The following is a 23,946-nucleotide window of genomic DNA, read 5'->3' as shown; positions in this document are numbered from 1 at the left end:
CTAGTAGGATAAGTCTTTTATTTGAAAATAAATGTGAAACCAGTTGAAGCAAGGGATCCTAATCACTTTATATGCAATAACTTGATGATTTTAATCTACTGGTGCATGATGTTTTATTCACTTTGGTCTCTTGTGTTCAGGGGTGCCAAGATTGGTAGCAATACTGGTGGAATAATAACCTCCAGCTAGACAAAATGTGCATACAACAGAACCATTTAAAATCCCTTTATAGCTGCTCATTCTTGTAGTGCAGAATGCAGGAGTACCATGATCTTTAAGCTGTTCCAGCAGCGTGGATAACCTGATAAACAAATGAATGCTGTGGCAGTGGGCAGCACATGGGAGGGAGCCTGCAGTGTCTGGGCCTGGAGCAGATGCTGTGGTTTGGTTTTCCACTCTTTTAAGCAGTGTGAATTGGGAGTAGTGAGTTGTGGTGTGTCTCTGCTGATGATTCTTTCTGTGATCCAGGCAATTCTGTTGTACTTCCTTTGCTTCAGTTTCGCTGTTCTAAAACATTTCTTTGCCTCTTACAGAGATTTGAAGTAAGCCATGCTTAGTTTTTGGTTTGTGTTACATTATTTCTTGCAGAAGGTAACTAATGAGAATATTGCCATTAAGCTTAAATTTGCTTTACAGTAAGAGGTGCACTTCCACTGGAAAAAGATGAAGATAAAAGACAAATTTAGGGGACAACGAAAAATATTTTTAAATACTGCTTAGCAGTTGAACAGATATTTTTGTTTCTGCATTCAGACTTTCCCTCTTCCTGTGCTTGAAATTCTGTGGCTCCAAGTGCTGAGTTGCTGTTTATGTTCAGCATTTGTTGGTTTTCTGTTTTTTTCTGAAATGGCCCAAGAACAGAGGCTGTCCTGCTTTGTTGCAGTCATTCATGCCTCAGGTTCTGTCCCAGACCGTGGCTCCAGGGGCTCAGGGTCTTTCTTGCCTTAATTTATGCAAGAGGAGAAGGAGGGGACACCAAAGGAACAGATACAGATAAGGTGAAAGAATGTTTTCCATGTGAGTTGAGAAATTGATACCTCTTGTAGGAGAAGATACATCTAGGGGTGAGCCCTGTGTTTAAGGAGCGAGAAGGTTTGGGGAATAGAGTAGATTATGGGAAATTTGGGCCTGTATGGCACAAATTGCTATTTTGAGACCCTTGGCTAGTGTCTTCCTTTGACTTTTGATCTTCTTTGTTTAAAAATATTAGTCTTTAGCAGAAGGGAAAGGACAGAAGACTGTCAAGGACTGCTGTTGGGTACTTTGGTCACTGTCTGCTGGTGGATCATGTTTTTGTGATTTCACCCAAAAGCTCATTAATTTCAAGCTCAAAATATTTTGAAAGACTATGTAATTTTCAGTCCTGTGTTCTGATAGCATATGGGTTCTGCAAACTAGAAGAAATACTGATGAACAGAGTCCAATTAAATGTAAGAACAGTGGTGTTTGTTACTTGGTCTTTTGTTCCTCGACCTGTCACGACTGTCGTGACATACCGTGTTGCTCTCACTAGAGGGCGCTCAACCTCTAATTAAAAAAACCAATCTGGTTAAAGACTCGGAAGTTGAGATCCTGCGTTCTCTGTTTCTATTCAAGGTTGGTTTCTTTGGGGTTGTGGAATGATACTAGTGTAAAACTAGAAATGGATAAAAATTAATTTTTGAGAGCAACGAAAATGTGCCATTTGGAAAGCAGTTAAACTCTTGGAATGTTAAGAAAGATCTAAGTTAAATGAGCAGAAAGATGTGCAGTTCCTGCTGTAGCTCAGGGTACCTGTGAGTACCGGTAATCAGATTTATTTTGTTTTCTTACCTGCAGAGATGTAAGAATTTCATTTTAATCCAAATTAGCATCTCTTGTTCCTCATCTGAGTGCCCCAGCTGCTAGAAATGGCCTCGGCCTCCTGAGGCACAGAGAAGGAAACAGAAAGCCACTGTGGTCAGACAAAAAGCTTCACTCACTTATGAAAATTAAATGTGCTCAAGGAATTCATCATTTTCTGGCTTCAGGAGGAGCAGGAGAGGAGTTGGTCTCTCTGGGAGGTGGCTGCTGTGTCTCTTAACATGATGTCAGCTTTCTGCTTTCCTCTCTGTGTGTAGAAATGCTTCCTGAGCATCAGCTGGGTGGATCTGACACACAGAGGTTCAGCTGGCTCTTGGGTGGTGCCTCTGTTAGATGATGATGTGAAAATTTGCTTTCAGGTCTGCGTACACAGTGATTTTAGCATCACTGGAAAATGATGTTAAATGTAAATTTAATCTAGTATCAGTCAACAGTTTCTTTACATTTCTACAGTACAGATTTTGTGCTGTGTAATATTGTGCTGTTCTTCTGTACCCCAGAGAAGACACGTTCCTTTCCTCTTGCTGTTTTCCTTGCTGTGTTCACAGATAAAATGAGGCAGGAATTGCCTGCCTGCACAAGTCTGAGGGTCTGAAAGAATCACCTCCTTTACGTCAATGCAATCTAGCCAAAACATTTTCTGTAAATGACAAATTGGGATAGAAGTAACTGGAGTATTAAAAGCATTTGTCCAGTTGTAAATTAATCAGTAGCTGTGGGATTTTTCCTATCTTCTGTTCCTATTACTTCACCTTTTATGGCCTTTAAATTTCAGAGCTTTTCCATTGCAGTCATTTAATGCTGCCTTTCTACAACTCTTCAAGTCAGCTATTATTTAATGCTGCCTTTCTACAGTCATTTAATCATTGCAACTCATTTTTATTATTGATAATTTTCTTGGGGTCCCTCATGAAGAACCTTTATGAATAAGAGGTTTATACTTAGCATTCATCCATGAAAGAGAATTCCTGCCTAAAAAGAGAAGTCATGAGTGGGAATAAGCAATGTTTTTATTGGTGAACATCTTCAGATTGCTCATTCATACTGAATTAGATCATTGTGTTAGGTTGATACGAATAACTGAATTCATATTAGTAATAACAGGTAAAATGTATATTCATGTTTTAAAAAGAAATTAATTCTGTATGTAGAATTCAAAAAAAAACCCCAAATTAGGCAGGCCTCAAAGTACCAACTGAATGTGCTCATGTGAGGATGTATTTGCCACACAAATGGGTGCCAGGTGAGTCTGGAATCTTCTGTTCCACAGCAGTCCCTGGAGTGTTCCTGCTTTGTGTGTCAAATGCCTTCTGTATGTGCTGGTGGAACTGAGAAACAAATAACACCAAGTAACCAAATGCCATCACTTACTCTGTCCTCAAAGTTTATTAAGCCTGTTTGAGTGATGAGTCAAAAGCATAATAATTAGTAATTTTTAATGGATTATATTTTGAAAAATTTAAAATCGAAGCCTAACTGAAATTTTGGAACAAGAAAAATCTAGAGTGTGTACCTCTTTTTTCTAAGTCAGCTTCTCCGAAATTCTCTCCTGAGTTCAATAGGAAGTCATTCACCTGGAAAAATCAGTAGGCCTGTTCTGGGATGTGTCTTTTAAATCTGGAATTGTCTACCTGGCAATTTGAAGAGCTTTATGCAGATGGGATATGGAGTTCTCAGGATTTTTGTGCAGTTGGTCTCTCACTGACTCTTGCAGGATATACTGAAAAGATTGACAGTGACTGTAGCTTAAAGATGGGATGATTACTTATCTTAGCAGTTCAAGTATTCACACACACAAAATGTGAATTCATATGTAAATACTAATTATGTGCAACATAATCAAACTGTTACTGCTTAAGCCCTTTATACTCTGAAAAATTATATTTGCTATTCCAATTCTAAAAGAAATCTTTATGCTGCTCGTGATTCTTACCTTGGTGCTGGAACTGGTTCAAAATAAAGTTGCAAAGCAAATATTAATTGTTTTTGGTGAACTTCAACGTGGGAAACACACCATTAGAAATGTAGCATCCATGAAGCCCCTTTCTCTTACATAAGCTTCTGAATGACACCTTCATTCTTTGAATGAGAACTGATTTCGATTCAGTCTTTTAATGTTAAAATTTTTGTTGCAGCATAATGTGACTGCTCTTCAGTAAACATTGTTGTCTTTTAGGAATCTGTTGTGTTTACTGTAGACCCATATATTTATACTTGAAAATAGCTTAATGAACTCTAATTCTTATTATTTCAGCCTGGAGTTGTGGGATTTTTTGAGTTTAATGCTTCACCTCAACCACCTGGTTATTTAACATTCTTCACATCAGCATTGCATTCATTAAAGAAAGGTAAAAGCTCCATTTGCATAATTTAAGGTGTCTATGAATGAGTTATGTCTAAGTGTTTCAGTAGTTTTCTGCAATATTTTGTACCTTAGGACAAAATATTTTGTGTACCTTAGGACACAAACTTCCTTCTGAGTGTGTCTTGCTGTTGCTCTAACTGTGAAACTGTCTCATTACAGCTGAGGGTTGCTTATATAAAAAGCTTTTGATGTGATCAGCCAGGATAATCTAAAATACAAGCCCTCTTGTTTGTGTTTGAACATGCAAACTTTGTGATGACTGATACTTCCTCTTTGGGTCATGAATTTGGGATAGACCTTTCTTAAAGTTAAAAATTAACATGTTTTATGAATATGCCTTCTTGTCAGCAGATGAAGGAGATGCATACATTTTTCTTCTTATTCATACTTATTCAGTCATATTTTTTTACTGTGGCACTGATGTGATAAAGATCCTATTCCATATTTTGTCCTGTGATTTTCACATATGTACATTGTATTACTTCTTTACAACATAAAGATAAGCAGTCTGTCTTTATGTGTACATGTACAATGTAGAATATATACTTATAAATAGCATATATTTACTGTCAATATACATCACTTAAATGATGTTCGTGCCTTTCCCTTACATGTATCATCTTGGCTTCTGAGATGCCATGAAGCACAGCAAGGTGCATCTGTGATACCAGATTCTGTATTTCCTCAGCAAATGGAGAATTTGGACAATTGAGGTGCCATAGACAGCACTCAGAGTGCAGAAGGGGAACACATTTGTGCTTCTTGCCGTCCTCCTTCTGCCCTAATCACCAGTATTGGCAGTCACACTTGACAGATTTCTGTGCCTTTGCACAGCACTGTTGTGTGTCCTGGTTTGAGGGTGGTGTTCCAGGGGAGATCAGAGTGTGTGATTGTATTCAAGGACTGCAAATGTGCTCTTTCAGATTACCTTGGGACGATCCGCTTTGGAGTGGTCACGGATAAACGTGTGGCACAGGAGATCTCCCTGGTGCACTCTGGCAGTGTGTATTTGCACAGACATGCCAACACATCTCTTGTGAGTATTGCTCTGTGCTCTAGGGACCTTCATTTGGTACGGGGATGATCAGGGATCAGAATTAGAAAACTACTTGAATGAAGATAGGAAGAAGGATTTTGTGGACGGAAATTCCTCTCATTTTGGCTTAAAGGTATAACATGGCACTGATTAGAAAAATCACACAAATTAATATAATTGGAATTATAACTCTTAATCCATGTGTCCTGCTTTTTGAAAAGTTAAGGCTGAAAATACTAACTTTCAGATTTGCTATCTGGCATAGAGACATTACCTACCCACACTGGCACCCTGAGTGTAAACTCTGTAAAGATAGGTATTGTGATGTGAATTTTATTCATTTGAGACTAGGGAAAATAGAGGTGTTTTGGGTGAACTAACATAAAATACATTAAAATTTCTTTTTTATGCTAATTATTTAAGATAAACTTGCCTTGATGTATTAAAATTGATCCTAGAACTTGTGAGCACCTTTTACTATGTATTTCTTTTCTTTGCATTCAGGAATGAGAAATACCAGTTTTTAATGCAGCCTTGATGTTTGAGTCTTAAAATCCTAATTTAAAACGAGTTAATATGGTGATTGAGTAGTGGGGAAAAACGTTCTAATATTCCATAATTAAAATATGTGATGATACCAGCTTACAGCTCTTTCATTTATAAAGAAAATTTGTACTATTGAGAAAAGTTAAGATTATAAAGATGTAGTAGAAGAAAGAGGAGCTTCTGTGGTAGAATCCTTCTTGCATGTGGATATTACTATAATCAGATGAAAAGCTTTGGGAAGCTTTCCCAAATGGAAAGGGTGTATGAAATGCTGAAGTTGGCTGACACTCATTACATTTAGAGACAGAGTTCTAGTCACTACAGTAGCAAAGCATGCCATGCTGAAGAACTGCATTTATTACTGAATCAAGTGAGGACAGATCTGTTTTTTCCACCCTCCAAGATCTATCCAAAGGAAATCATGAACTTCACTGCTGAGAACATTTGCAAGTGGGCTCTGGAAAATCGGGAGATGCTCATCCGCTGGCTGAGACCACATGGTGGGAAAAGCCTTCTTCTAAACAATGAGCTGAAGAAAGGACCAGCACTTCTCATATTTATCCCTTATAATCCCCTAGAAGAAATTCATCCTCTTTTAGATGAAGTAAGTGAAATATTTTCTTTTTACTTCAAAATTACTAAAACTTGACAGCCGTAGTCAGGGGTCTGAGCTTAATTGTGACAGATACCTCATTTTATCTCACTGTTCCAATGGTTTTGTTTAAAACCATTTTCTCAAGATATATTATCACAACCCCCTTACACTGGTTTGCATCCTCACAACGTGCCTCTGTCTCACTTAACAGCTGTTCAGAAGAAGCATCTAACTCTTCCTTGACCTTCTCCTTTTTGTGGTGGGTGCAGTGTAAGATATGCAGATCTTACATACAGAGATGCAGAACTGAACACTTTTTTTGTCCATCCTATTCTGTCTCTCATCTCCTGTCTTTCCAAGAGTGCTTGTGCAAGGAAGAATGGATCTTTTGTAAAACCAGACAGTGTTATTTGAAATACAGCCCAATCAAACCACTCAGAGCCAATCTGATTTTTATATCCTGTTTGTTCCATAGTCACCTTCCAATCTGGACTGCCTAGGACAGGAGTTTGTGGGGCTGTGCAGAAATGAGATGGAAAAAATTACTTGGCTGAAAACAAAAAAAAGGGTTTTTGTCCCTGGGCTGTTTTTCAGCTGGAGCCCATCATCCCATTTAGTGTCACACAAAGCTGCACATCCCGGTGTGATCACATAGCTCTAAGCAGTGTGGAACACACAAGCACCTGTGAAAGACCAAAAGCAGGGCTGAGTTTTTGTGACAGTGCTGACCAACTTACATGGCATCTGTGTTGGAATGTGTAGTTCCCACAAGGAGGCCTAATTAATATTGCACTGTCTGAAACATTAAGGAAGAAATGAAAGTAACTTATTATACAATATTTAGCCAAACTAAATAGACACAATAAAATGTCCACTAGACTGCTGTGAAATAGGGTTGGGGAAATCTATGCCTGGAAAAGAGCTGCCATTACTTTTGTAGTAACCTGTCTTCTGTTTGGCAGGCTTTATTCAGTGGTGCTTGTCACAGATGAAACATTTTAGTAACAGGTACCACTTATTTAGATCAAATCGGTGCAGCATAAGGTGGATGTTCCATTTCATTCTACTAAATAACAGTGTTTATCAAAATGTCAAATGAAATACAAAATAATTCCAGTTGCAGGACATTTCCAGTTGTCCTTGCATAGTTTCACTTTGACAAAGAGATATTATGCAACTTGTTTACCCTGGGGAGGGCTGTTTGCTGCAGCCAGCCCGTGGGTTTCATCAAGCAATGAAACCACTTGACTGTAAGGCAGTTGCAGAGAAAAAGGCTCTCAAACTGAATGTTGAAAGATCTCACAGCAGATTTTTTTTCTGATCGCAGCTCACGGAAATGAGATTTCTTACTGCACATCTGGTTTTCTGTTCCAAACCTCTTCTCAAGTTTCTCCAGGTAGTTCAAACCTCCAGCCTAGGTTATAGTGTGAGGGGCCAAGTTTTTTTCAAGTATTTCAGGATGAAAACTTGTAACAACTAATTCTAAAAGCCTGTGACAAAGTGTTGCTGTAGACCACATGTTGATATTGATGGTCCTGTGAGACAGCACCCCTCCTGGATGTGACATTTCAACATCCCTTTGATAATTTCATGGTTTCTGTCAAAGTGTTCTTCTGTAAGCAGTATATGTATGCTCTGTATTTTGTTTAGTGTGTTAATGAGGTTGACAGGAAACTTCCTCTTTCGTTTTTCTTTCTTCCATGTTCTGTTACTTGTCTCCCACAAAGGGAATTCCATGTATGATCCATACATACGTACATACATCTGCTTGTTTACCCTTAGTTATGAAAAGCTAACTGGTGATGTAGCATAGGAATGTTTGCATGGAGCTACAGGCTGGTTTTTGTCCTGTTTTCTTTCTTCTCCCAATAAATTACAATGTCGGAGTACACTTGGACTATTACAACTATATGCCCATTGTCGGGAGAATACAAACACTGCTTCCACACTCCTAGTGACTGTTACAAAATCTGTGCACCACCTATGCCAGAAGAAATCTCTGTCCCCTTTTCATATGGGAATGCTTTCATTTATTTTCTCCTCCTATTTAAAAGGAGGGAAATTCAGGAATCTCTACTCAGTAATGCTTCATGTAGTGGAGTTTAGCCATAAAATGTTGTGTTATTGCACTGTAGTAAAAATGTTGCATAGAGGACCTTGCAATCAGTGTGGTGGACTGAATAATATTTTAAAGGGACTTTGTTGTTCTGTGTATTCAATGTTTAAAGGCTGAAATATTTGAAAATTAAACTTTGTTGTCAAGTCAGCGGCCTCTGTAATTTTTTGGAAGAACAAAGATTAGTCAGCTTCATGTTTCTGAAATTCCATCTCTAATTGCATATAATGTGGTTAAACCTGCAACAGATAGCTGCATTTGGGTGCACTATGTACAGTTAATCTTGGGTTTTTTTTTTCCCTCTCTTTGTTCCCCTCATAGATTACCAAAGTGGCCTTGGAATACCACAAGTGTAACAAAAGCCAGGCAGCTGAGCCACATCTTCAGCACGTAGGAGACTCTGATTCACCAGCTTTTGATTCCTCTGTGCCAGATGCACACGTGCAGTTCTCCCAAACGTTTCCCATAGCCAAGTACCCGTGCTGTAACACCGTGGTGCTTCCTCAGTGGCACTCCATCTCCAGGACTCACAATGTCTGTGAGCTCTGCGTCAACCAGACTCTGGGTGTCAAACCAAATAAAGTCCACGTGCCACGCTGTAACTTTTTAGAGATAGAAGCAGCTTTGGACTCTTTCTACCTCCAGGAACATACCTTTTTTCAAGTCATATCAAATACCATAGAATGCAGCAATTTCTTAAGTTTCTATAGTCCCTTTAGCTATTACACTGCATGTTGCAGGACGGTAAACAGGCATTTTTTAAGTTTCATTGGTTCTGAGAAGACCATCTTTCAGACCCCCAAAGTAGCATTTTCTTCCCATGGGAAGAAAGATAACACTCAATTTTCTATTCCTCACATTGAGGATAGGAGTTGTTTTATTCCTGACCTTAATATTAGTAGCACGAACATTACTGGTCTGAGCTGCAGGACCAACAAAACCTTGAATCTCTATCTACTGGATTCAAATCTTTTTTGGATATATGCAGAGAGACTAGGAGCATCAAGATCTACTCATCTTAAGGAATTTGCTGCCATTGTTGACCTGAAAGAGGAAGTGCACTATGTCCTGGACCAGAATCAGTCACTTGTTGGACCTACCCTGGGTACAGTATTCATTATACAAATGTTTGCATTCAGAAAATTGTGCTTCCAAGCAGGAATGGAAAACTCAATGCCATTTCAAAAAGTGAGACTGCTTTGTGAAGTTAACATTGGGAATTGTAGTTTATTCTGTTCTGCTTAGTAGTTAACCAAGCATTTATGAATGATTCTGTAGGTAGAACAGAACATATTCTAAGTGACTTAAGAACTAAGTTTCTTGTACCATAAGTAATTTGCTTTATCAGAAGTGAATCTTAAAATGTGTGATTCTTGACTGCCTGATGCATTGGTTTAATTGGTAAAATCTAAATTAACTTGCTTGTGGGAAAAAAAACAAACTTCTCTTCATCTAAAATACCTGATTACAGAATGGTGTACTGGTGTTTGCTCAGCTGTTCTGTGTACTAAAATACCACAGAAATCTGGGAGATACTGATCACTTAGCAGCAGAGACTGCCCCATCTTCTTGTCCTCTGAAACAGACTTAAATTGCTTTAAATTTATTTTGACAAGTGTGTCTATTTTCAAGGTAACAAGGGAAAGCTCTGAAGTGGTTGTGGCCATATCTCTAATTACTGTTTCCTGTCTGAATTGGAGGAGAAAACAAACACAAACAAAATATTCCCTTCCAAAAAAACCCAACCAAAACCCACCCCCAAAACAAACAACAAACACACAAAACCAAACAAAACCCTGACAAAACAACTCAAGGATTGCAGTTCTGGTTGATTTGCAAGTTTGTGAATAAGACAAAATATTCCTAACTGTGTGCATTTGCCTGTCTTGCTGATGTGCATAACTGAGTGTACCTTCAGAAAAGACTGGATTTCTTAATGTTACCTATGTAAGTAAACACTGAAGAAAATTCAGCTATTAAAAGAAATTGCCCAAGAACATATATCACCATAATTTTTACAGTGACCAATTACATTTCTCTTTTGCCATAAATCTAAGAACAAAACTATGCACAATGTAGAATAAGTAACCATGTTCTTATTAAGGGTCACATGGAGCCCTGTATCCTGCCTCTATCCCAACCCCAGGAAAAGACTCTGGAAAAACAAACAAAAACCTCAGTGACCGTAAAAGGTTACTTAGGAAATATGAAGATCAGAATGAGGACACGTGAATTTCCTTCCCCTTTGTGCTCCCAGTACTTTCTGTCTCTAACAGTTTTTAGGTCACAGGATTTCCTGAGCATGATGAGGGTTTCTTTGCAGAGTAAGGGTACATTTCTGTTCCATCATCTGGCATCCAGAAAACTTTTGCTTCTAATGTATTTTATCAGAGTCTCTGATTTATGATTGGGTTTTGTGCTTTTTAATTTTGTTTTGATTCCTTAAGATCTTAACTTAGTATTTCATAGTATCAAAACAGACTGGTGCTTAATACCCTTGTCAGATCTCAGTCTTTACTTCTAGAAATTCAGGAATATATCTTTTAATTACTTTTAATTTCAGTTACTATTTAATCATGCACAGATACTCCAAATCTGGAGATTGAAAAGAAAAAAAAAAGCCTCTTTTGGCCTGGTATGAAAATTAAATTAAATGTTAAAGAGTAAATAAGGACTATTTAAATAAGGACTTACTGAATAGTAAATAAGTAAATGTACTGCTGTTCCCATTTCAGAGATAAAATTGATGATCTGGTATTTTGTACATCTGTACAAAAGTGCCACTTTTACTTGGGCCTAGTTTTTATGCTGGAAATAAAAGCACAAAGTTGTTTCTATTTGATCAAACAAGTATTTTTATTGTTTTTCATGTTTTACCTTTTCTCTTTCTTATTAAATACTCTGGTTTTTTAATGCACAGAGTAATAGTTCTCTATCAAATTGAAAAGAAGGATATTGCTGGTACTTTGCAGCAATTTAGAGAATGTAGTTCAGGCTCAGAGGGAGTGCAGCTGAAGGTAGTAGAGGGTTTTGGAGCTTATTTTAAACTTTTACTAGTGGCCAGCTACTTGTTAAAGATCTGAAAGGAGAAAGTAGAACAAAGAGGAAGGTGGTCACTGGTAGACAAAAGGGGATTGGTCATATGCCATGGGAACAGCAGATATTTAAAGGTCAAAAGAAAAGAATTGCAGAGAAAGTAATTAAAAATTGAGGAAAAAATGCAAATAAATGTGGAACTAAGTGGAGCCTTTCAACATAATGTCGAAGTTAAAAAATGGAGAGGTTACTATTTATGACTTAGCAGGTGTTTGGTTAGGAGAATAGATCAGTATTATTATTATGGCACTTTGACACAAGATTGAAGTCTGGTGTGGCAAGTGACAAGACTAATGAGCAAAACAAAAAAACCCAATGAAGCTTTATGCTCTTTTCACATTAGTTGTGGTTACTCGAGTTGATACCAAACTGTCAGAAATGGACGTGAAACCAGATTTCAGTTTGTATTTTCTCCCTGTAAGTTCTTCTGAATTCTAAAGCGAAAAGTGCCAAAATCACCTCTGCAAAACTGAAGTAACTTTGTTGTGTATCACTTTCATTTCAGAGAACTTCATTAAAAATTTCAGTGTTCTCTACAGTCCCCTGAAAAGGCATCTGGTGGATGACCCTTCAGTCCATTTCCATGAGGAGCACACGGTCACTGAAGTGACCACAAACACCTTCCATGAGACCGTGTTCCTCAGTGCCAAGGTAACACCTGCTCACTCAGCACCTTTCTTGGGATAATGGCACAGGTTGGAAGGAGGGGAGGGTTTGATTCTGATGTGCTTTTCTTACTTGTAACGTGAAATATGGGATTTTGTAAGAACTCAAAAGCTTTCCAATGGCGTGCCGTGAAAACAGATGTCACCCTGAGTACAGTTAAATTGCCTTGGTTTTGTAAAAGGTGTGATAGTGAGGAATATCCATTGTCATTCAAGTCTGCAGTGAATGTCCAGTTGGTTTCCAGCAGCCCCAATCCCTACTTTGCCAGTTAGAGGCAGAAAGCAGAAGTCTGGACATCATTTTTCCCCCCCATATGAAGTGTACAGTTAGTGTTAGATATATCGGAATTTGAGATTGCAAAAGAATCTTGGGAAGTGTTTGGTGCATTTCCACTTAAAGGGAATGATCCTAAATGAAATAATCTTTTATTTTGAATTCACGGAAAGAGAATTCCCCAAGAATTTTTGTGTGTTAACTCAGCAGTCAGCAGCAGTTAATAACTTATAATAATGTTCATTAATATTAGGGAAAAATCTGCTTTCACATTGCAAGAGTTCTCATGCTAGATGGAGTGAAAACTAGTCCTCCTTTCTGCAGATTTCCTCCAACAGATAATCAACCTCTTCCCTGTTTCATTTTCCAGAATGTCTTGCTGCTGTATTATGCACAGTGGTGTGGATTCTGTGCTTCTCTTAATCACATCTTCATTCAACTCGCTCGGCTTTTGCCTCCCGACAGTTTCACTGTGGCAAGGTAAAAAGATTCTAATTTCATCTTTCCAGAACAGTGTAAGATCACTGAGGTCATCAGCCTAGAAAATACTTTTTTCTCTCTACAACTGTGCAATATAGATGGGAGTGTCATCTGCTTAATTTCATTTTGAATACATTTTGTTTTGATTTGTATGTATTTGATGGTTTTCAGTCTCACTGCAGTTATCCACTATCGTTAAAATTAATTTTTAAACTGTGCAATTAACCTTGAAACTTCCTAATTTCAGGCAGTGAATCCATAACTTAGTGATGATTTGTAGCAAGTAGCAATATGTTATTTGTAGCTAGATATATTTGTTAGCAACACTATTTCCATCACAAGTCAAAAAGGATAACCTACATCCTACCATAAAGAAAATTAACTCTATCCCAGCCAAAACCAGTTTACAGAAATATATTTATACCTATATATGCATGTGTGTCATGTATATTTTTATGTATATGTTAAAATATATTTTATATGTAAAAAATTGTTTTCTTTGGTGTTTCCAGGGTTATTAATGTTTCAGTGCAACTGAAACATTCTTGTTCACATATGTGACAATAATGCATAAATACTTAAAACAGAAGATTGCTCTGATTGCATCTTTATTTGATTCTTACTGAACTTACTTCAGGAGACAACATGAGATGTAGAGAGAAAGTAAATCAATTAAAAATCTGGATTTTCATTCCCTGTTTATAATTGTGGCTTTATTGCCACAGATGTGATGATATTCCCAAGGCTACATTCTAAAAGTTCCCTCCTTTGCTCCGTTTTTTTCACAGTAGTATTACTGATGTGATTGTCTGTTTTGGTCTATAATAATTTATAAGAATTTGATTTGTGAAAAGAAGCCCTAAAATGCAGAAGAAAACAATAACAGTTGAACCAAGTGTTCTTTCTACTCCTAGCTTTTGGGAAAAAAGTGTCTTTAAGAATGTGCTTGTCCTTGGAAGAAGCAAAATAATTTACTCCCAAGACTACTCAAGGGCACAATATTAAGAGACGTACCTGAGGAACAAATTAATGACTAAAAATAACTTGTGTCATGTTTGGGGTGTCTATCTCAGAAGGAAGGTGTGTACACAGTGAGTGACTGGGGTTTAATTGCAGGCTGAGAGCAGCTGCAGTATTGAACGTATTTTTCTAGAGAAAAAAACACACAGGTATTTGTTAAACTGAGAGTTGTCATCTTCAATATTGGTCATTAATTCTGCTGACTCATATGCACAGTGTATTTCTGGCAGAACCCATTTAGATTTACTTTCACAGGTACTTAAATTTCCTTCTTCCCAACCCCAAAAATTACATTTTAGAAGAAAATGCAGATTGTTCATCTGCCCGTTCTCTTCATCAGTGTGTCTTTTCCTCACAGAATTGATGTGACTCGAAATGACCTTCCCTGGGAATTTATGACAGACCGTCTCCCAACCATTTTATTTTTTCCTCATCAGAGGTAATGTAACTCTTTTCCCTGTGGATTTTTAATTTCCATTTTACTGAGCTGCAGTAATTGTGCGGTTACACGTCTTAGAAGAGAAAAAAAGCCAAAGAATAATTAATTTCTGTATATGCATTCTTGCTTCTTGCATATTCTAATGGAAAAAAAAGCCCAAAACACCAGGAAAACAACAAAATAACCCAATCAACACTCACAGATTTCCACACTTCTCCCTCAAAGGCTCTTCCCATCAGTCAGGGAATTCAGACTGTTGGTCCTGGGCATTAATTAAGACAAAATCTTTAAATCTATGCCTTAAATTTTGCCATTCATGTTTTAATCCAATACAGAAGGAGTTTTGTTAATATCAGTTCAGAGCCACCCCAACTTCCAGCTGCTCATCTCTGTGTTTCTTTTCATAGGTACTCATTTTGTCTCAGTCTCTGTAATGCTCCAGTCTCTGGAGGGACAGACTGAATAGTTTTATTATTTTTGTAATGTTCCAACTAGTTTTATTAAGGTACCTTACCTCTAGTAATTGCTTTTCCTCTGCAGTGTTTTTTATATTTTGCTGCATGTAGATAATCACAAAAATTAGGATCTGATAGTACTTGTAGTACCTGTAGCACTACTGGAGTAGTCATGTATTCATTTTGCATATAAAGGTGCTTTATGAGGGCTTTTTATGCAGCTTCTTATCCATTGCCTTATGAGACAATTTTTGCAAATTAACTCTGTTCTCAAATTTTTTCCACCACATGCTGTTAATATTTTGTTCTGCTATTTCTTTTAAATAGCCTTTTAGCTTCTTTGATACATGCTGTAGTTTTGATCAATAAAAGTGGATGATGATGTGGTAAAGCATTACCGCAGTGTAATGAGTCAATTTTGATTTAGCGTAGACTATTTTTTGCCTAAATTATGTCATGATTCATTAATCTGGGATGGGAGCTGAGAGTCAGTCAGCTGAGCAACTGCTGATGGGAATTAGAAGAGTAACTCTGTCCATCACCAGCAATCTGCAGGGGAGGAAAACTCATGGTGCTCACTCTGCCAAAAATAGCTTAATCTTGACGAGCAGGAGCCTCATCTGACTGAAGTTCTTGAATTATTGATAAAATATGGTCTCTGTCTTTTACCTGAGGTACAGTAAGTCGTTTTCAGTAAATGAAATGCTTACAGCACCCAGACTGGAACACAGGGAAAAGTGTTCATCTAAAGCAAAGCTGTGTGCTCTATCTTTATGACATGAATTTAGGTTTCTCTTAGATGCTGTACTCATCATACTCGATTAAAAATAAGGTATTAAGTTGGAGTTGAACAGCAGATGCTTAGGTGAAATTGCCCTTAACCTTCCCAAGTATTTTACTATTAACTTGTTATGTCCTTCTAGGAAGGAGCAAAGTGTGAAGTTTCCCGAAGACTTTTCAGTTAACCTTCCTAATCTCCTGAAATTTATTTTACATCACTCAAGTCATTCTTCATCAGAGCCCTGTACCAAAGAATGCCTACAGAAAGAGTCAGTTCTACAGCAAGGACACATATCACACTTAGAGAGAGAAATTCAGAAGCTAAGATCAGAAATCAGTGCCCTTCACCAGGCCCATGACCAGCTTGAAGCACAGCTTTCTGAAGCCAGGAGAGAGGAGCAGAGGCTACAGCAGCAAAAACACACACTGGAAAAACAGCACAAGACTCTGCAGCTCCACAATGACCAGTTACAGGCCACATATGAACAGAAGAATCAAGAATTATTAGAAATGGCTGAAAAGCTTCAAGAACTAGCTGATGCATCAGAAAACCTCCTTAAAGAGAATGCTTTACTGAGAATTCTGGTGGCAGCAAGAGGAGGAAAGCTCCAGAGCAAAGACGAAATTAAAGAATCCCTTCAATCTGAGCAAACACTTTCTGAAGATAATGATTTATCACTTTCAACAGCTACTGCTGCTTTAGAGGAAAAAAGGATTGATAATATTGATACCATAGAGACAGAGCACAATGAAAATAGGACAGAATAATTGCTTACACAAAGTCAAATGATGCAGTATTGGGTAGGTATTTATGCAAATTTTATTGACATTCATTGTAAATAAAGACTTCTTCCCCCATATGATCTAGAAAAAGAAAAATCAAATGGAATATTTTTGTATACTTGAACAACTTATTAGATACCCCATCATAAGAGAAGAGAATGGAAAACACTTTCTGCACTTTACTATTGCACAAACTTACAAACACCTTTCCATTTAAATTAAAGATACTGGTTTGTAGGGGCAGCAGTGTGCAGCACCTCTGACTGAGGACCAGTTTGTTTCCACTGGCTTTCTCTTACAGCTGCTAGAAGGGAAATCAGACCTTTGATTTATACTTTTCCATTAATTTCTGAAGTTTGCCCTTTACACTGCATTCTCTTTGCCGAATTAAAATAGACACTTCATCTGTGTAATCAGTAAACTTGAATGGACAAAGCAAACTTGCTACAAGTGTTCTGTTCTAGAACGTCAGCACTTTGTATCACTTTTGTATCCTGGTGTTCTGGAAACCACAAGAGCCATGTGTCACCTGTTCTCTACTGAAAACCAGAGGAAGTCTTACTGAATTAATTCTTTTTTCTTTGCTTTTAAGAGGTCTCAAATACAGCAGTTGAGTGTACAGGTCTGACTATCCATGCAAATCTTTTGAAAACAGTATCTTAAAAAGCATCTTCAAAAGTCAGGGTAAGAACATGATCAGCTGTACCCCATATGTAGTACTCAGGAGGCAACAGCAGGAGCTTTTTGCTACTTTTTTGCTACTGACAGCATTTTTTTTTTTTGCTTCAAATTACAGCCTTCAATTTTCAAAGGGCAAATGTAGCACTAACAAAGCAATTCAACATCTTAGTGTAGAAGAAGGGGACAACTTTCTGTCTAGGCCATTCTTGTCTCGGATATAGTTAAAATTCTTCAGCAAGTTTGCTGGGCCTTAAGTTATTCCATGTGTACAGGTGCAAGAAGCAAGTCTAATGCTTCCTCTGGAGCTGAATTAAGGCTAGGCAATTAAGAGTTTAAAAATACCACTATGCAAAGGAGGCCATGTATAAAGTAATAGAAAACAGGCCAGTGACCTTTAAGCATGTGTGTGCCTACATGAAGAGTTTCAAAATATGTAAGCTGCCACTGGCTGCTCAGTGTTGTTCCTTCTCCTCCCTCCAAACCCTTGCAGTCCAGAACTTTTAACACCTTTTCACAGTTGCTATAACTGAACTCCAGCACAGAGCAGGAAGTGTATGTTATCTGGAAGGACTTGGCCATTGCTAGCTAAAACTTCTACAAACTGACCAGCAATAACCCTTGCCCATATCAACAGTAGAAAAGACTGAAACTTCTCCTGCTGTAGTACAATTCAATCAAAAGTTACACACAAGGTACATTAACTGAACTCTAGGATTGGCTGGCTGTAGACTAAAATGCCTTTTTGTTACAGGCTGTTAACATACACCCTAAGTACACAAACCAGGATTCTGGGAAGAATTCAGACTAGTTGCACTTAAGCCAGCTTTGCTAAGTAACCACTTCTGCAGTTTCAGCACAGAGACCTGTGGAAGAGAGAAGCCTGCTCTACTGCCATTTCAAACACCTGGAAACCTTCTGGACTTTCCCTGAGGGTTCAGTATCCATCATAAGTTCCCAGGCTGGAACCCGTCAAAATGGCAGTTTCCTTGCAGTAGCTACACAGAGAACTCAGCTCTAGCAGCCAAAAGCTTAACCAACATAGCTGCAGCTAAAGGAACTCTTCCTTTCTTGTAGCTCCTGTGTTCCCTCCTTCAGCATAGTACTGAAGGCTTATCCCTTTTCAAATGAAATACTCTGCATCAGTCCAGTAAACTGTTCAGAGGAGGAGTTTTGACTTAATGGCTGCACACTCAATCTAGTAGCAGAAGCAAGCTCCAACTGCAGATTTGGTTTTGAAGGTCTGGAGTCCCATCCATGGTAGTGGTTCAGGAATCCCTGTATTATATACAGTTGCATCATATTCCCATATGCTACAGAACACAAAGCAAGAAGTTTCTGGCAGCCTATTTACAGTTCACAGTCTTAAAGTAGTTCACATTACAGCAGTGCTCCATCAAAATAGGCTCAGCTAAACATTCAAGTAACAAAGAACAGTAGTAGTTCTTCACACCAGTATATCCCTGTGCCCATTGCCAGCAATGGGCATTACACCAGGCGAGTCAGCTCCTGCCACAGAGGAATTAGGATACACAGTCGATGCAAAGTGCAACTTCTCAGTGCATGCAGTTGCAACCAAAGCTTATTTAATTCTCATCAGGGTGTTTTCTGATGAGTGCACAGGACCAGGCTCTTCACAGTATGGAGATGCTCCTGCTGGTTACATGTCATGAGTGTAGTCCACCTGCACGTGTTGCTCTGAGTTAGCTGTGTGCTTCTGGGCCATTTGGAGTCAGCTTTGCTTTCCTCTCCACACAGGGTCCCTTAGCAGAGTACTGCACCAGCAGAAAGGGCTCTTTGGTCTCTCCCTCACCCACAATGCTTTCCTCATCCTCAGACTGGCTGAGCTTCTGCAGCCTCAGGTAGCACCAGCAGCCCAGGATCAGGGCTCCCAGAGCTGCGATAGCGATCAGGGTAACGATGACAGTCACCACTCCGGTGGTGGGGCTGTGATCTGTGATAGACATGGCCAATAGTGCAGGCTCTGCTCTTCAGGAGAGTCTTCTGTCCTCACTAGCAGTCTTGATGCATCTTCAAACTCCTGCAGGGGTAAAAATAAATAATGAACTTGTGCAGTTTTGCTGCACTCAGCATTATATTCACAGCTGGTATTGTCCACAAGGGCACGTGATCCTCTTGCACTCCAGTGTTTTGTGCTGCTCAGTCACAGAATCACAGAACCATGTTTTGGCTTGTGACGTGCTTGAGATAGCACATGGTCAGCTTACTAAGAGTTTCAGTCATGTCTAAACCACCAGTTTTCACTAGGAGAGCAAGACCACATTGAAAGCTCTATGGAATTCACAGAGTTTAGTACAGGGCAATTTAATAATGCTGATAAAAATGCTGTATCACAAGCGAAATCTCAAATCCATGACTAGGTAGCAGTTCAGCTAACCTTTAGTTTTCCACAAGGAATCCTACAAAAACAGTACATTTGAGAGTCTGGCCCTTTTTAAATTTAATTTACAAACATCCTGATATACTAACAATTCCAGGATTGGTATGCTAATTGTGAAGGTAATTGCAATGCTAATGAATTACTCTGTCCATAATGCTGGTCTGTTTGCAAGGGCTGGGTACATGGTAATTAATTGTTTGTTCATTGAGCTGGTAAATGCACATAAAACATCTGTTGCTTTTTTTTTCATAAAAAGCAGGTAGAGCTGTATTTAAGACTAACAAAGCACAATGGAAACAATTTTAAGCTTCTGCTGCTCTTAGTGGCTTTAAAACCATAAGAGAAAGGCAGCCTGTTAGGACTGCAGCTGGAATTGCAAAAGGCAGCAGCAGGAAACTGGAAGAGCTCCAAGACTTCCCTTAGTTTGTGCAGGACAAAAATATACAGGTAATGTCTTTTGCTACTTCTCCTTCGAAATTCACAGCCCTATTTTAAAGGGTCATGTGAGCCTTGTTTTTAGTGTCAAAGTTACTGTTTACAAAGCTGATAGCTTCACTTTCCTTCCCTCAACTAGGACATAAAAGGTAATGAATTAATGACTTCATTCTTTCCTAGTACCCTAGCTTTTCAACAAAACAAACTCATGGAAGACTTTATAGTAGAGACCAGAGCCAGTCCTACCCAGGAACATCTCTTACCTCTGTACTACTGTAAAAATCAGGTTAGGGCTCAATACTGCCCAATACTTTCTTGGCCAAATCCATAGATGTTTTTACCTTTAAAATTCCAAACATTTTCTATCTGATTTAGAATTCAAAGAACTTCACCACACAATGACAAAGTGCAGGCATCATTTCTTCAGGCATATCCCCTTCCCACTCGGGGTTTTGAGAGCCAGCACTCTGTATAGTATAAAGTCAGGTATTAAGCATCTGTACAGATGGCACAGACAACTAGTCAATAGTGTGTGAAGCTTTAGATAGTTTGGAAGCTCACACTGCTATTCTTCTGCCTTTAGGTCACTTAGTTACACTCTTAGAACAGAACATTTGCATGTTGTAACAATATTAATAAGAACTCCTGGAGAAGCCTTGGGATTGTGTTTTCTGGACACACAACTCTAATGTTGCTATTCTTTCCACCAGCAAATGATTGGAATCCAGATTGAGCCATCTCCATACTCTCCTTCTGGACAGAGGAAATTCTGCATTCTGTAGGTCCCCTTAAACTGATTTCAAGGCCACAGATAGTTCAGATTCACTTTCCCCTTAAAGCCTACCTGAGCTAAAAAGCCTCTATAAGCATACCAGGAGCAGCACTGCCTTTGTTCATCACTTCTACTGGCAGATGTTAAGAGGCTGTAAATTCCTGATTTTCAGAGGGATTGCCAGCACCACCCATATATATTTGATGGCACTGGTAGAGCTAGATCCCTTCCCACTACACTTGCTATCAAATCAAGCATCCAAGCATATTTACTCCTTAGCAAGATTAGTCAGATCACTGGTGTGAACTGCAAATAGCCTACTTCAGTTGTTACAGCAATCAAGCAGTGAAAACATCAGCTAGAAATAATTTTTCCAGAAGTAACTCGCTTCTTTGCTTTTTTTCCTAATACCAGCTTCTACTCAGAAATTCATTTTTTGAAGTTATTATCCAATTCAGAAGCTGTTACTAAAGGACAAACAAAAAGGCAGTTTGAATTGCAGAATGCTGCTAGGGGACAAATGCAGTGCAAGACTGGAATTAGTTTCTAAACAAGTTTTTCATTATTACAGGTATTATGCTGCTCAGTTCACTGTTGTTAATGCCTTCAGGCATGTTTCACTGCTACCATTCAAGCCAAAGCTATAGGAAGAGACTTCAAAAGCAAATTTATTGTAGTTCACCCAAATATACTGAAATTCTCATCAAACAGTTATGCTCAAGGTTCAAATATTAAGTCTTTGGGGCAGGTGGCAGGGAGGAGAAGAGGTGGAAGCTACTGTTTTATAGTATTCCATCTAAAGTAAGTTAAATGGGGCACAGTTAAGAAATGAGAATAAAACTACCAGAGTGACCTTCAGCTTAATTTTTTTTAAATTAGTAAAATCTGTTTAGTTAAAAAGCTTCCAACAACAGCTTGTTATGAACATGGTTCTAAATGTGAAAAATGCTTTCTTCTGTTTCTGCTAGTGAATTCCCTTTTGAGGAATGCTGGAACACAAGGGGAGAACCCACTGGGAAGATCAGAGCTGTACATTTAGCACTGACACAGAAGTGTGTATAGCACCCACATCACCCACAGAAAGAAAGGCCTTTACAATACAGGAGTGCTCAGGCTTCACCATGGGCACATTAAAAAATGCCATCACTGTGATTCTTTCATTAACTCCAGTTAATACCACCTCCTTCTGATAATGCCAAATTACCTTGCACAAGCTGGGGCTTGGCCAGAGGCTATTTTAGAAGCAAGGAGCTGTTTGGTAGAAGGCTTCAGTACAAATCATCTTTTGCCAACCCTAATTATAGCTTTGATGAGGAATAAAAGAAGAGGGCTTTTCTGTGGCTAATTAGCTGTGGACAGTATTCCAAGAACTTAGCATCCAGGCATTGGTAAGACACTCTAGAACGAAAGCTGATACCTAACAGCATTGGCTGGAACAGCAGTTAGTTCCCACACGAGGTGTAATGGAACCTTAGACTTAATCAAGGCTCACTTGTAAAGCTTTCCACCAAGCTAAACCACAGAAGTTGGTAGCTTACAGAAGACAGCAAGATGGAGCAGTGAGAGTGCAGCAGTCTAAGATTTGTTCCAGACATGATGACAGTTGCAAGAGCAGACAGACTTTCTCAGCAGCACAGCAAGTGCAAGAGGTTTATACCATAACTGCCTGTCAGGCAAGTCAGCCAGTTAATGCAGAACTGAAAACAGGTTTATAGTGTTAAGACCATGTTGACTTCAGAGGCAATTGCATGGCTGGCAAAACATCTGTCTAGACTCTAAAATTTTTATCTGTCAGTGTCACATTGAGCGCTAATGAAAAGTCTGTCCTGACATGATAAGAGTCACTCCTGACATTCCATTACCCAAAGCAATATGTTGTATATATCCCCTGGCATAGCTTAATTCTTGATATATTAGAAAAAATACCGAGATGCCAACATTAAGTTTGCTGATAAAAACAAGGTTTTTTTGTTTAGATTCAAGGCAGCTCTCCAAATGTATCATTTTGGTTTGGGTTGCTGTTTTTTTTTAATGGCTTTGTGTAACAGCAACTACACAACACCTGATGTTTCTGATAGTCAGTTTTGATACACAGCTCAAATCTTTAGACAGCAATACCCCGGGAGTGAGCCACGTACCTGCTCCAGGCAGCTCTGGGTAGGAGTCCTGTACGCAGAGTTTCTGAGTCACCTTGTTAGAAAGGCAAAGGTCACACTGGTTTTGGATCTTGTCTGGCGAGTCTTCCTTCTCGCTGCTCACCTGTGGAGAGGGATCACATTGGTCTCTAGCTGCTCTGCATCGTGAGTGCCTTTCGCTTTTGGCTTTCCAATGACATAATCACGTTTAACTGCTGGCCTCTGGCACAAGCTGTCAGGGAAAGATCCCCTACTGTTTCATCTACCTGCTAATCAAGGCAAGAGCCTCACAACTGGTTTCAAGTTCTTCAGATTTATTCAAAAGCAATACCTACTGACAAATGTAACGTCTACACCTACATTTGTGTCAGGAAAAGGAAGAGCACCAGACGGCACGGTACACTGCAGATACTCAGGGGAAGGAACAAGATTCAGTTTAAAGAACTGGCGTTACCAGAAACTGCCGGATTGTCATCACAAAGGCGGGTTTGGCCGTACCCTGCAGCACGTAGCGAACTCCTGGCCCTGGGCAGGCAGGGACGAGCCTCCCGAGCCGAGAGGAGCCCTGCGCCCTCCCCGAGGCATGGCCGTGTGACTGCAGCACGGCTGCAAGGCGCCGGGAGCCGGGGACGAGCCTCAGCGCAGCCCTCAGGAGGCCGGGGAGTCCCGAGTCACCCACGGGGCCCACGCCAAGCCTGCCCAGCGCCGCCCGGAGCCCGGCACGGCCAGGAGCCGACCCTCCCGCAGGCCGCCGCCGACACAAAGAGCGAGAGGCGGCGGCCCCGACCCCAGCGCGGGTCCCTGCCCGCCTCATCGCCCCCCGCCCCGGCTGGCGGCACGGCGAGCCCAGCCCGCCCCGCACGGAGCCCAGCCCGGAGCCCAGCGCAGCCTTCCCCCGGCCCCGGGGCGCTCGCCCGCGGTCAGCACCCCGCACAGCCCGGCGCACCCACCGGCCTCGCCGCAGCCGCGGCAGCTCCTTCCCCGCCCGCGCCGCCGCCTTATAGCGGGGCCGGCCTCGCCCGGCGGCGCCAAT

The 23,946-nt window shown here is 39.7% G+C and overlaps 3 protein-coding genes across 7 annotated transcripts in view; 1 reads left to right on the top strand and 2 right to left on the bottom strand.

Moving 5' to 3' along the window:
* TXNDC11 (thioredoxin domain containing 11) overlaps nucleotides 1–16,748 on the top strand; it is a 23,632-nt gene extending 6,884 nt beyond the window's left edge. For both annotated transcript variants that reach the window (XM_066330274.1, XM_066330275.1), the window contains 8 exons: nucleotides 4,097–4,190; nucleotides 5,131–5,243; nucleotides 6,193–6,393; nucleotides 8,822–9,605; nucleotides 12,102–12,247; nucleotides 12,906–13,015; nucleotides 14,394–14,474; nucleotides 15,853–16,748. In XM_066330274.1, the coding sequence (XP_066186371.1) occupies nucleotides 4,097–4,190; nucleotides 5,131–5,243; nucleotides 6,193–6,393; nucleotides 8,822–9,605; nucleotides 12,102–12,247; nucleotides 12,906–13,015; nucleotides 14,394–14,474; nucleotides 15,853–16,477 (2,154 nt within the window). In that variant the 3' untranslated portion in view covers nucleotides 16,478–16,748. The remainder of the gene's footprint in view (nucleotides 1–4,096; nucleotides 4,191–5,130; nucleotides 5,244–6,192; nucleotides 6,394–8,821; nucleotides 9,606–12,101; nucleotides 12,248–12,905; nucleotides 13,016–14,393; nucleotides 14,475–15,852) is intronic.
* Nucleotides 1–19,877, bottom strand: part of PARN (poly(A)-specific ribonuclease) — a 139,880-nt gene extending 120,003 nt beyond the window's left edge. The window contains exon 1 of the mRNA XM_066330279.1: nucleotides 19,870–19,877. The gene's annotated coding sequence lies outside the window, so the exon portion shown is untranslated. The remainder of the gene's footprint in view (nucleotides 1–19,869) is intronic.
* SNN (stannin) lies at nucleotides 16,507–23,946 on the bottom strand. 4 transcript variants are annotated; one of them, XM_066330287.1, is made up of 4 exons: nucleotides 23,864–23,946; nucleotides 22,917–23,037; nucleotides 20,348–20,473; nucleotides 16,507–19,211 (listed from the first exon to the last, which is right to left on the bottom strand). In XM_066330287.1, exon 4 carries the CDS (start codon nucleotides 19,135–19,137, stop codon nucleotides 18,874–18,876), a length of 264 nt encoding a protein of 87 aa, XP_066186384.1. In that variant the 5' UTR covers nucleotides 19,138–19,211; nucleotides 20,348–20,473; nucleotides 22,917–23,037; nucleotides 23,864–23,946; the 3' UTR covers nucleotides 16,507–18,873. The 4 variants fall into 4 exon arrangements, with proteins under 4 accessions (XP_066186384.1, XP_066186382.1, XP_066186381.1 ...); XM_066330285.1 differs by having other exon boundaries at nucleotides 20,399–20,473; XM_066330284.1 differs by lacking the exon at nucleotides 20,348–20,473.

Source organism: Sylvia atricapilla, chromosome 15 (genome assembly GCF_009819655.1).
Source record: "Sylvia atricapilla isolate bSylAtr1 chromosome 15, bSylAtr1.pri, whole genome shotgun sequence".
NCBI classification, from domain to species: Eukaryota; Metazoa; Chordata; class Aves; order Passeriformes; family Sylviidae; genus Sylvia; species Sylvia atricapilla.
This window is presented reverse-complemented; position numbering and strand designations above follow the sequence as displayed.